This window comes from Aspergillus ambiguus (genome assembly GCF_047715705.1).
Source record: "Aspergillus ambiguus strain CBS 117.58 unplaced genomic scaffold BDV59scaffold_6, whole genome shotgun sequence".
Classification (NCBI taxonomy): domain Eukaryota; kingdom Fungi; phylum Ascomycota; class Eurotiomycetes; order Eurotiales; family Aspergillaceae; genus Aspergillus; species Aspergillus ambiguus.
Window position 1 is genome coordinate 911,522 of NW_027395519.1, and position 12,125 is coordinate 923,646.

At 50.2% G+C, this 12,125-nt stretch overlaps 4 protein-coding genes across 4 annotated transcripts; 2 read left to right on the forward strand and 2 right to left on the reverse strand.

The window, feature by feature from the left end:
* Nucleotides 1-71: 71 nt before the first annotated feature.
* On the reverse strand, nucleotides 72-6,163 carry BDV59DRAFT_173367 (nucleoporin). Its single transcript, XM_073688884.1, has 4 exons — nucleotides 5,996-6,163; nucleotides 4,993-5,932; nucleotides 1,838-4,939; nucleotides 72-1,783 (listed from the first exon to the last, which is right to left on the reverse strand). The coding sequence occupies exons 1-4, from the start codon at nucleotides 6,061-6,063 to the stop codon at nucleotides 419-421; spliced, it is 5,475 nt and encodes a 1,824-aa protein (XP_073550662.1). The 5' UTR covers nucleotides 6,064-6,163; the 3' UTR covers nucleotides 72-418.
* Nucleotides 6,164-6,298: 135 nt separating this feature from the next.
* On the forward strand, nucleotides 6,299-8,962 carry BDV59DRAFT_173369 (bifunctional anthranilate synthase/indole-3-glycerol-phosphate synthase). The gene is made up of 2 exons (XM_073688885.1): nucleotides 6,299-6,376; nucleotides 6,440-8,962. The coding sequence occupies exon 2, from the start codon at nucleotides 6,449-6,451 to the stop codon at nucleotides 8,744-8,746; it is 2,298 nt and encodes a 765-aa protein (XP_073550663.1). The 5' UTR covers nucleotides 6,299-6,376; nucleotides 6,440-6,448; the 3' UTR covers nucleotides 8,747-8,962.
* A 167-nt stretch (nucleotides 8,963-9,129) lies between these two features.
* Nucleotides 9,130-10,252, forward strand: BDV59DRAFT_199876 (BRCT domain protein; the record flags this gene model as incomplete). Its single annotated transcript, XM_073693451.1, has 5 exons — nucleotides 9,130-9,304; nucleotides 9,368-9,583; nucleotides 9,644-9,682; nucleotides 9,734-9,834; nucleotides 9,899-10,252. The coding sequence occupies 5 exons, from the start codon at nucleotides 9,130-9,132 to the stop codon at nucleotides 10,250-10,252; spliced, it is 885 nt and encodes a 294-aa protein (XP_073550664.1).
* Nucleotides 10,253-10,568: 316 nt separating this feature from the next.
* BDV59DRAFT_173373 (snoRNA-binding rRNA-processing protein IMP4) lies at nucleotides 10,569-11,831 on the reverse strand. Its single transcript, XM_073688886.1, has 2 exons — nucleotides 11,680-11,831; nucleotides 10,569-11,613 (listed from the first exon to the last, which is right to left on the reverse strand). The coding sequence occupies exons 1-2, from the start codon at nucleotides 11,683-11,685 to the stop codon at nucleotides 10,720-10,722; spliced, it is 900 nt and encodes a 299-aa protein (XP_073550665.1). The 5' UTR covers nucleotides 11,686-11,831; the 3' UTR covers nucleotides 10,569-10,719.
* Nucleotides 11,832-12,125: the final 294 nt, after the last annotated feature.

Genomic DNA, 12,125 nt, shown 5'->3' on the forward strand with positions numbered 1-12,125 from the left:
AAGCACATAGAATGTGAGCATAACTCATGAACAACGGGTCTTCCTAATGAAAAAGCTCAACACTAATGCCTCTGCAATCTTACCAAAATCTCACCAGCTTGCGCGTTTACCCCATACACCTCCCCCGCCGTTGCGGTCGGTTAATGAGGGGGTGGATGTGCCCAATCACCGTAGCCCAGAGTTGGAGATCCCGAGGAGAAAACAACCATTAGCCTCGGCTGCCCGCTTACTGATCGACTCTGACCTCATCTTCTTCAAGGCGGACACGCGGTCCGATTCCATGGCGGCCTATTGGAAGACACACCCCGTTAGTGTATACTTCAACATGGAAGATAGGTAGATTCGATGGACACCTGGCAAAATCACCACTCGACAACACTATTGCTCCTAGATACCAAATAATACATTATCATCATCATTACGCCTCCTCTCCTCCAAGACATACCAACGCTGCCTTCAATTCGCCCACAATCTTCTCCTCCAGCCGATTCTCTGCACCAGAAGATGCGGCGTTGACAGGTTTCTGACGCCACAGCTCCAACTCTTTCTCACTGGTAGCCGCGATTCGGCTTCGGAGATTCTGCCTGCGCTCGAGAAGCTCTTCGATGTCCTCCTTGACTTGGGTCTTGTCCCATTTGAGCTCCTGGATAGCCTCACTGTCGACCCCGATGCTCGCACCTGCCTCCCGAAATTGGTTCAGGATGAAAGATATCAGCGCCAGGGAATAGGCCTCAGACGCCATACTCAAGCAGATCCGGCGAGTAGTCGACCCGGAAGAGACGGCTGTTCGTCCAGCCGCGAAGGACTCCGCCGCTCGTTGCAGTTGCCCTTCGAACTGGTTGAGGAAAGCGGCAACTTCGGGGGCGGAACGGACGACATGGTAGAGCAGGTTCAGACAAAGCGGGAGGAACCCACCCGTCCAGATAGTGTACATCCTGGGCACGGGATCAAAAGGTCCGAAGCCCTTGGATTGGCGGATGATGTTGGTCAACCGACACGTTGAGAGTCGGTTCAGAACCACCTCAACCGCGAGATGCTCGGCGAGCATGGGGATAGTGGACAGCTTGACCAGGAAGGAAATGCTGATCTCCCCGTACACTGGGTCCCCGGCCACGGCTAGCTGATCCGCCCAAGAAAAGAGCGAAGTAGCGTGTCGCGCTGTATCGTTATCTGCAATGTGGTACACCATGTGCTCATACAGCCGGTCGACATTCTTCACCTGCAAGCAGCTCTGCAGAATCGCCGTCAGGATGGCGAAGTCTTTGGGCGTGCACTTGTCCGGTTGCTCGTGCAAGTAGGCAGTTAGAGACCGGAATCCTTGGGCAACTATAACCTTGATCACCTCCACAACCAATCCTAGGTCTGAAGAAATCTCGGGCTTCTTGCTGATAGCTTCAGGAGCTGCTCGAGAGGGCGTGTCGAGATGGAATTGCAAGGCTAGGAATAGTACGTTCAGCAGCGATCTGTAGTATTCCGTGTCGTCGTTGGCCAGAGCTTCCTCGTAGGTTGCACGGCGAGTGCGTATTGTGTCCCACACCACACTAAGCAAGCCGAAGACTTCGGCACCTTTGGCTCCGATCTCCACAAGCCTTTGAAGCAGACCCTGAGCGAAGTCGACCCTCGTTTGCTGGATTCTGTCAAAAATGGCCTCTTGTGGTACGCCGTTCATGTTAGCCATGAGGCACTTCTGTACGACCAAAGCCATTGATTTTTGAACCTCTCGATCCGTCATGAAGTCGGCGCAATGCTCGATGGCGAAAAACTTCCAGCTATGAAGAAGAGACTGCCGAGGAAGAATGTTAGATATTTATCATAGTCCCTTAGAGTTGATACATACCACTTGCGCCTCAACTAGCGACAAATTCAAGTTGGCCCTTTCAAACTCCTGTGCGAACCCCTGGTTTCGAGTGCCAGCCCAGGCAAAATCATAAGACAGGAGCTTTTCGGCGAGATGGATGTCATAGCAGTAGTCGGAGCCGAGACACCGTGGCTGCAATGGCGTGCGTTTGAAGTCAACTAGTTTGCACCCGGCATAACGCATTTCAAAGTTCTTCTTGAGGTTTGCGTGAAGCGATGCATTGTATCCTGAGACTTCAACCGCATCCTTCGCGTACCAGGACACGAGAGGAATCAAGCTTTTAAAAAAGGTACGGTCCTGCATCTCCTTGGCAGAATGCAGATAAACCGTGCAAAGATCGGCGACAACAGCGGCGATTCTTGTCGTAAATATTTGGTCCATCGTGGACAAAGAGGATATCTTCAGTTTGGAAACATAATTCACAAGGCTCATGAAGAACTGAGGATGTTTTCTCAACTCCGGGGTCGCCCAAGGCCAATGTTCTTGCGCTTGCGAAACAAACTCCAGCAATGCAAGGGCCACTTGCAGGTCAATTCCATCGATGTTAGAAAGCATGTCAAGAGCAACTTTCAAGAAGGGCGTCCCTCTCATAGCAGGAGCTTTTTGGTTGTCCTCCTTCAGGGTCTGACGAGGAGATGACCCAGTAAGGATATAGACGGCAAGCCACTGTTGTCGCTTGCTGATTAGTGCTGACAGTAGACGCCATATCGCCAAGTTGAGACGTCTGTCGCTTAACGGCCCATCAAACTGGGACAAAATGTCGAGGAAGAGACAAGACGAATCTGCTCCTAGATGCCCGACCAACGACGGGGGCTCATTCTCAGAGTCCAAAGCCGCGCCTGAGATAAGAGTGTCAAGAAGAGAAGTGACGGGGAGCCGGTAAATGTCATGCATCGCATAGAGTTTTACAAGGACTGGAGTTGCCTTGAATAGCTGCCCCTCCAGGAGCGATGGCGAGGAGGTCAAATACTGGGCTGACTGCAACAGCCGAGTCGAGAGCTCTAGAGTTGACCTCACCTGGTTTCCCATTAGAACCAAGTATCGAAGATACAACGTGGGAGGGGTCTGGAGGCCCTCGACAATCAGACGAAGGATGGGGTTGAAAGGGAGATCAGCTTCCGACTGTGGTCGTAGAACGTCCACAAGGTAAGTTGCCGAGGACGAAAATATGCCAGTTACTTTGGCGTCCAGTTTGGCAGAGTCATTTGCTCCATAGGCGTAGTAAAGTATCCTTTCGAAGGTGTTGCCAAGGGTCGAGTTGATCTCAAACTTCTGCTCCAGAGCATTGAATCTCCAGTTGATGCTGCTATTGTAGACTTCGACCATGGTACGGACGAAGTTCAACAAGATACCCCTCATCATGTGCGACGGCATACTAGCAGTCCAATCCGAGACATTCGTGGCCTTTCCAGCAATGGCATTCGGGCTTCTCCTTAAGACTGCACGAGAGGCTGCATCATTGACAACCGCCTCAAACAGACGGATACAACCAAGGAGGAACGGGTATTCACCTGATGTTACCTCCAAGGCGGAAACAATCGCCGTCAGGATACCGCCTTTACCTTCAGAGCGTAGCAATCTACTCCGAGAGAGGAGAGGCCACACTCTGCCAGGAAGAATAGAAATCAGGGCACAAATAAACCGCAGACAAGCAATTGTAGAATCCAGGACTCTTTCCGCCCCTGCCTTCGACCCAATGTTTGATAAGTTGCGCTCGAATATCTCGAAGACCAACGAGATAATGTCGCTTTGCCGCGAGAGACCATCGCTTGTCAATTCCAAAATTCTTTTGGCACCAGAGTTGTCATCATCTTGCACAAATGAGTCTTTCGTTGCGATGAGGAGGTCTGCCAGCAGTCCTATGACTTCTGCAATAGTGTCATCTCCCCAGCCTGAAGTGTATCCTCCATTGTCGTTCCACTCTTCTAGCCAGCTCCCCAGGTAACTTAAGCAAGAATATTGATGACGCCACATGATAACAGCAGGCCGAGAGTCTGAAACAACCTGGCCCACGGTCGAGGTCGGAATCTGCGACGAACCCGTAACGATCAGAGCATTACTGGACTGATGACCGGAGGATGGCCTTGCTCGAGCAGTCGAGCCAAGCATCGGGAGAGACTGATTGAGGGTGACAAAGTTCGCATTTTCGTCTTCTCGGATTGTCTCATAGGCCTGGAAATCAGGTGGCAGGACCTGTGTAAAGGTACACATGTTTTCAAGCTCACTCAAGACCGACGGGGTCCCTTCCTCATTAACCAGGTATTTGCTAACGAGGCTGCGGCAAAGTTTCAAGAAAGGGATTGTTTCATATGGAAACCGAGAGCGGGCTATCCGGAAGATGTTGTCCATCAACACATCATCCTGTAAGAAGATTGAGCGGGGGTCGTTCGGCGCTGGAGAAACGGCACCCACAGGCCATGAAGACGAAGTTGATGGGCCGGTCAGAATCGCAAGCACGGACTCGACTATTTCCGGGGAGTAGTCTAAGTATACCACAGCCACACGAATCACATCTAAAAGCGCTTCCCTGGCCGCGCAGTTCGACACAACATCGTCAACCGCAGAAGTAGCACCCACTTTACATGCTAACGCAATAATCGTGTCAAATGCAACTAGTCTTATTGCGTCTGACGTGAGAATTGCGATAGAATCATCAACCGTGTATTTTGGCGTCCTTGCGTTCTCGAGCAATTCTTCATACAGCGAAAGCTCTGTGGTGCCGTCTGTGTTCGAATGAGGCGTGTTTGACTGGAAGGAATCCACTGCGCTGTGGAATTGTTCGAGTTCGCGGGTCTCCTTATCATTCAACGCTAATTCCCTCAACGTATTCAGTATGAGTCCCCATACAAATGCCGCCGGATTCGCTGTTTTCATGTCGGCGGCGGAATTGACAAAAATTTCATTTATTTGGCCAATATCTTCCTTTGAGAGGAAAAACGGTGTCTTGGACGCGGGCAACGGGTTGGTCATGGTCTTGTTGATGATTGCGGGGAAGGCAATCGGTAACTTCATGAAAGCAAGAGTAGTCAAGGAAACGAAAGCCTGGAGAGGTAACAGCACTTCGACTGGATCTTCGCATGGCTTGGGAAAGTTAGTACCAGTGATATTCCATAGAAGGATATAGGTCTACTCACCACTTGGAGAGGTTCCAGAAAGCTATAGTCGGCCATGAGACGAAGCCAAGACAGAAGGAGCTGCGCCGAAGGGACTTCTGACGATGCTTGGAGCTGTAAGAATAACATTTGAAGTATGTGCGATATCTCTTCGACGGTAGTGGTTCTCCACAGGTCTTCCACAGCTTCACTGCTCTCCGAGACTCCCAACCAACCACCATCCCCCTCGAGCGCCTTGAGCCTATTTTCGATGGCATTGATACCAGCCTGGATTGACGAGCGCCATTCGTCCCCAAGAAGCCTGTCCTTGAAAATAGATGCCCCTAAATTGCGCAACAAGCTCACCTGGTCATCCGGTTGAGTGCTAGGGAGGGCTTTCCGATCGAGAGTATGGGGCACGTGAAGCGCGAGGAGCTTCCGAGCTGTCTTGACGAGATGAACCTTTTCCGATAGGTAAAGGTTCTGTATCCGAATACGTCGGCTGTTCTCCGAGGCAAAATCGGACGCGTTGTCGCGACGGGTGCTCTTTTTGAAGATTTCGGCAAAGCTGGGCCCAGCCAATGACACTCGGAAATTTTCAACTCCAGCTGCATCTTGAAGACTTGTAGCTTCTTCGTCCGCAAATCTGGCTAGAAGGCGTGCGCTAGGGCGGTTCTGCCATTCTAAGACAACGATTCGAAGAGCGCTGATTTCATCGATGCTAGCTTTCTGACTCAACCAAAGGGCATCTGCTTTGATCTCCTTCAGGTCGTATGATCCTTGTGCGGTTGTTTCCGCATGAATCGCAGCGGTTTTCGACTCAAAATCGGACTTTGACTTGGTCGACGGCGAGGGAAAGGATTTCAGGTAGTTGGAAAGGAGATGGATGTTGTCGGGGTGCGATAGAAAGGCATGGAAGCTACCGGCGTCGTCGACGTCATCATTTGGATTGCATGTATAGAGGAAAGCTCTCTTCCAGGACCTAGTGAGACACGACATGTTAGCTGGTTTCTGTTCAATTGCGGCAGCCAATATTCGCGCGTACAGAAGCTGAACGTCCCCGGAGAAGCACTTGTCCAGGGACGGGAAATAGGCTTCCGGGACGGGAGCCATTGGCGGGAACAGCTATATCATTATAAACTTATTGCAAAACGATATAGCAGAGGAGGGGAAGCAGGGTAACGGTCGTAATGAAGGAAGATCAGTAGCTCAGATGGTCAGAATATTCAAGGTCAACAACATCGGGAATAATGAATCCTGCCTGTCTGGGTTTAGCGCTAGGCGGTGAGCGAACATTTTGTGCAGATTGGCCCTTCCAACCCGATTGGGAAAGCAATCCGACTGAGCATGCTGTGCGACGCCGCCTTGCTTCATTTGACTCACCGTCACCCTGCCCAAGTTCAATCCCTCCTTCTGCCTGGAGTTTGTGAGTTTCTCCTTTGCTCTCTACTCAGCATCGGTTCTGATCTAATCGTTCCTGGAACTCTAGACTACAAACATGGCGGACTCCGAACTCATTGACTACTCTCCCCACCATCCCACCAAGGCCCAGCAGCTGGACTCGGCCTCGAACGTGATCCTCATTGATAACTACGACTCCTTCACCTGGAACGTTTACCAATACCTGGTCTTGGAGGGTGCGACTGTCCGTGTATTCCGCAACGATGAGCTTACTTTGGATGAATTGATTGCGAAGAAGCCCACGCAGTTGGTCATTAGCCCGGGCCCGGGTCATCCGGCAACCGACGCTGGTATCAGCAATGCCGCTATTCAATACTTCAGTGGCAAAGTCCCGATTTTCGGGGTGTGTATGGGCCAGCAATGTATCATCTCTTCGTTTGGTGGCAAGGTTGATGTTACAGGCGAGATCTTACATGGGAAAACCTCGGTGGTGAAGCACGACGGCAAGGGTGCTTATGAAGGCCTGCCAGCCGCCCTCGTCGTCACCAGATACCATTCTCTTGCTGGAACGCACTCCACTATCCCTGACTGTCTGGAAGTGACGTCTACTGTCCAACTTGGGGAAGATAGCAGCAAGACCGTCATCATGGGTGTGAGGCACAAGCAACTCGCGGTGGAAGGCGTCCAGTTCCATCCGGAGAGTATTCTCACGGAGCATGGACGTACAATGTTCAGGAATTTCCTGAAGCTTACTGCGGGCACATGGGAGGGTAATGGAAAGCTCCCGACTCAGCAGTCCCTCACAAATGGCATTCCCAAGGCGGACAAGAAAGTTTCTATCCTAGAAAAGATCTATGAACATCGCAAGGCTGCTGTTGCTGTGCAGAAGCTGATCCCATCGCAACGCCCTACAGATCTTCAGGCTTCTTACGATCTGAATCTCGCTCCTCCCCAGGTTTCGTTCCCTGCGCGCTTGAGACAGTCCGCCTATCCACTATCCCTTATGGCAGAGATTAAACGTGCTTCGCCTTCAAAGGGCATGATTGCTGAAACAGCCTGTGCTCCTGCTCAGGCTCGTCAGTATGCTAAAGCCGGGGCCAGCGTTATCTCAGTTCTCACTGAGCCTGAGTGGTTCAAGGGAAGCATTGATGATTTGCGTGCCGTTCGCCAAAGCTTTGAAGGCATAACTAACCGGCCGGCAATTCTGCGAAAGGAATTCGTCTTCGACGAGTATCAGATCCTGGAAGCTCGCCTGGCCGGTGCAGACACCGTCCTACTCATTGTAAAGATGCTCAGTGTCGATCTTTTGACGAGATTGTATCACTATTCTCGGAGTTTGGGGATGGAGCCTCTTGTTGAAGTGAACACACCGGAAGAAATGAAGATTGCCGTCGATCTGGGGGCTGAAGTCATTGGGGTCAACAATCGTGATCTCACGAGTTTTGAAGTCGACCTAGGTACAACGAGTCGGCTAATGGACCAAGTTCCGGAAACCACCATTGTCTGCGCACTCAGCGGTATTTCTGGACCTAAGGATGTTGAAGCTTACAAGAAGGAGGGCGTTAAGGCGATTCTTGTCGGGGAAGCGCTTATGCGGGCAGCTGACACATCCGCCTTTGTTGCAGAGCTTCTTGGAGGAACGATAGAGAAACCTCTGAAGAAATCCCAAGGCTCACCACTTGTTAAGATCTGTGGCACTCGAAGTGAGGAGGGAGCTCGAGCCGCAATCGAAGCGGGTGCGGACCTGATAGGCATTATTCTTGTCCAAGGACGCAAACGCCTCGTCCCGGACGACGTTGCTCTACGCATCTCACAGGTTGTTAAATCAACCCCGCGAGCCGCAGTGGCTCCTCCGGCTGTCGCCCAAGGCACGTCCACTGCGACATCCGTGGACTACTTCGATCATTCTGCTAATATTCTACGCCATCCGACTCGCGCTCTACTGGTGGGTGTGTTCCAAAACCAACCACTGCCTTATATCTTGGCCCAGCAACAAAAGCTCGGTCTCGATGTGGTGCAATTACATGGCTCTGAGCCTCTGGAATGGGCTAGATTGATTCCAGTTCCGGTTATCAGGAAATTCTCCCTCAACGAACCTGGAATCGCACGGAGGGCGTACCATGCCCTCCCATTATTGGATTCTGGTGCTGGGGGCTCTGGTGAATTGCTTGACCAAACCCATGTTGAGCAGGTTTTGAATAGTGATAGCGGTCTACGGGTTATCTTGGCTGGTGGTCTTGACCCGAGCAACGTTGCTGACACTATTAAGCGGTTGGGCAAGGCAGGACAAAATGTTGTAGGAGTCGATGTCAGCTCCGGTGTTGAGTCTGATGGTGCTCAAGACCCAAAAAAGATCCGTGCCTTCGTCCAGGCCGTTAGAGATCTCCAGCAGTGAATTTCAATTCGTTATTACTTTCGGTTTTTCATGCTTCAACGACGATGATATATCATGGGCATTTTCAGACTACGAGAAGGATTCGTTACTCTATGATTCACTTACGGGTTTCCAAAGTCCTCATGTATTTTGTGTTTTTAACTTGCGTTAAAATAGTCACTTTCGGGTCACTCTATCTTAAGGTCTAAGAATCTAGCATCAGTCATATTTCTTTAACCTTTCTGTCATTACTTTCCTATCACTTCTAGTCCCCCCATCGAACACATCCCGGCCTTCATCTCATCCCTACTCACCCCTGGTCCTACATATTCCCTGCTCCTCGCAGGTTCTTTCTTTTCTCTCATTCGAATACCTCTCATTCTACCACTCTCTACTACAGCACTATGGGAAAGTCTTTCGAAAAGATCCACGCTTCATCTGCTGGTTTCGTCGGTGGAACTGGCCGGAAAATCGTGCAATGGGTACGTGCCAACGGAGGCAAGTATTCGAAAGATGTGGACGACAAAGTCACTCATCTAATTACAACCACGAAGGCCTTCAAGGAGAACGTCGGGGCTGGTACGAGTGTCTACATGATACCCAAATGAGAATAGTTTGGCTAACAGAGAATTCATTCCGTAGTCCGAGCTGCCAAGAGACTCAGAACTATAAAGATCGTGTCTTACGACTGGCTGGAAGACTCTTTGCTATCGAGATCTCGCAAACCGAGACGCGAGGGCCCATATCTTCTCGATTCAATCCTGAGAGCCGAAAGGAAGAGAGTGGAAAAGTCGGAGAAATCGGAGAAGGCATTGAAAGTCCAAAAACAGACTCCAAAGAACAAAAAGCGTACTACCGGTATAGTCCTATATTTTTTTTGTTTTACATACAGGAATTTTTCTCTAATTCAGTTCCAAGCAACACGCAGGCGAGCTTCCGTGCCTGATCCAGAAAATTGTAGGTTTTCACATATTGCTTCAAAGGTGAACTATTAATGTGTCGACATAGCCGACTCCCATGTCTGTTCGGACGAGACGGGCACGGTGTATTCCGCTACTCTCACCCGCCAGCTGCCTTCTAAAGCCTCTAGAGAAAAGTATCAGGTCAAGGTTTGTTAGACTCACAGCTCTCGGTGATTTTATGATGACTTTACTAATATATGCGAATGAGTAGGTCTACAGATCAAACACGGAACCACACAGCTATTCTGCGCATTGGAAGTATTCCCGCATTGGTCGTGTCAAATCTGAGATGATAGCACCATTTGGAAGTTCGCTAGAGGTTGCGATATCCAAGTTCGAGCAGTTTTTCGAGGCCAAGACAGGCAAGAAATGGGCAGATAGGCTGGATGGAATTCCTCCTCCAAAGCAAGACGACTCAGGAGCACCGCTTGCATTCCACGAAGGCTGGTTCCATTACGATGGTGAACGCTCTTTGATATCAAATTTTCTTCGACAAAGTGCAAATGTTGCGGGTGAGGAGCAACCTAGAGACGGTGCGAAACAGGAAACGGCCTCTGGTCCCTGATTATACTGCACGTCCCAGTCGGCCGCAACCTGGAAGAAACGGTGGAGAGGAGCCCAAAGTTATCTTTTATTTTTTTTATTTATTTTTTTTTTTAATTGCGCCCTGAATGTACATCTTCTTAGCTGATGATTCCTTTATTCCGGCTTTGGAAAGTATTCGCAAATATGATTTTGCTGAGGGTTGAATGTGCGCAACAGCTTGAAATGGCGATGCGGTGAGAAGCTTCAGCTACTCCATTTTCCACTACCACTGCATACTCCGCGTATCGTGGCGCTTTAGGACAGCAATACCATGACGATGGAAAACAATTACCTAGTAGGAAAGAAAGTTAGGCCTTTTATTTTCTTCCAATTGGGTATACGATATTGACACAGATTGCAAAAAATAAAACCTCCATATGCACCTTTTTTATCCCATCCCACTTAACACCACATGCGCCGGTTACTACCTTATCCCAAGACAAGAGCTCACAGGTAATCCTTCTTTTTGCTGGTTCTGGTATATTGTGTAAGGGCCCATTCAACATCGCCGCTGGAGCCTTTCTCCATGGATCCACCACGAATCTCGAATAACCTCATGGTCATGCGAGGTCCAACCTCCGCCAGCTCCACATCCCGATAGCCCGTCTTTACAAAAACGTGATGTCGCACCTCGATACTATCTTCCTTGTTCACAAAACTGACAACACGGTTCCCCACCTTACCCGCTTCACGTGGAGGGAAAAGATGCTTAAGGATCTGAACCACACGGGCACCCAGTTTCGTCTTGAAGCCTTCAAAGATCAAGTGAGGGTAACTTTCTGACACTGTTCCGCGAGCCGCGTTCGGGATATCCGCGCGAAGGACAACGTTGTGTAGGGAAAAGCTGGCAGTTGGACCGTGTGGAAGATGGGAAATAGTCATCGCAGTAGGAGTACCACGGTGCTCATGCAGCAAAACCATATCGGTCAACGCCGCCGCATTTGCGCTTGACACCAGGTCAGGAAGAACAAGATTTCCTCGATTCAATCGGATGGAGGTGGGTAGAAGAAGACGGATCTCCTTGGCGAACGTGTTCAGTCGCACCGAAGGAGACCGAGAGGTTGTGACAATCGGTCGTGGGTCGACGATTCCGGAGGTCAGGGCATATTCATCGTCTAAATCCAATAAATCCGAGTCCTTATTTTTCTTATCGGCGGTGGGGAGCGATTCATCGTATTTGAAATCCTCTCGAAGTTTCTTATCGTCCGCGATTGAAGGATCAAGAGGTTTTCCCGAGGCCAGGGAAGCCTTCAACTGTGCTCTTTTTTCGGCAATAGAAGCATCACGGAGAAGCAGAGCTCTCCGATAGAGATAATCTCTGCGCTCACGGGCTTGACGGCGCTGGGAAGGATGTTAGCAGGCCTGAATATAATGTAAGTATTTGATGGGAAGGACACTTCCACGTACCAACATCTTGGCTTGGGGGAGAGAGATATATAGGTGATCTGAAAATGATTCTGGTGGGACTTATCTGTTGGCGGCAACTTTTTTTCAGTTGCGCTAGTGGTCTGTCTCGGCTCCCCTACAGCGGCGGCAAGCCGTCCGATAAAACAGCGGAGCCGATCGCAAAGCACCCTTTCGCCGTGCCTGTTCTTTGAACCTCGACTACTTTCGTTGGCCACTGCTGTGACGGAGGGACCTGTGAGCTGAGGCGATAGTTCAACAGTGTAAGTGCTGTTTCCTCTCTCTGTACCTGCAATATCGAAAAGTGAGACAGGATTGCTAAGGCCGAACCTGATCTAGTCTCGCATTCCTTTTGCCCCTCTGCTGTGGCTTGCTGGAGCGCAGGAACGGAGCTCCTATACTCACTTGTTTCCTTAACAGGACGACTGGCTTGTCCTGGACGTTCTTTT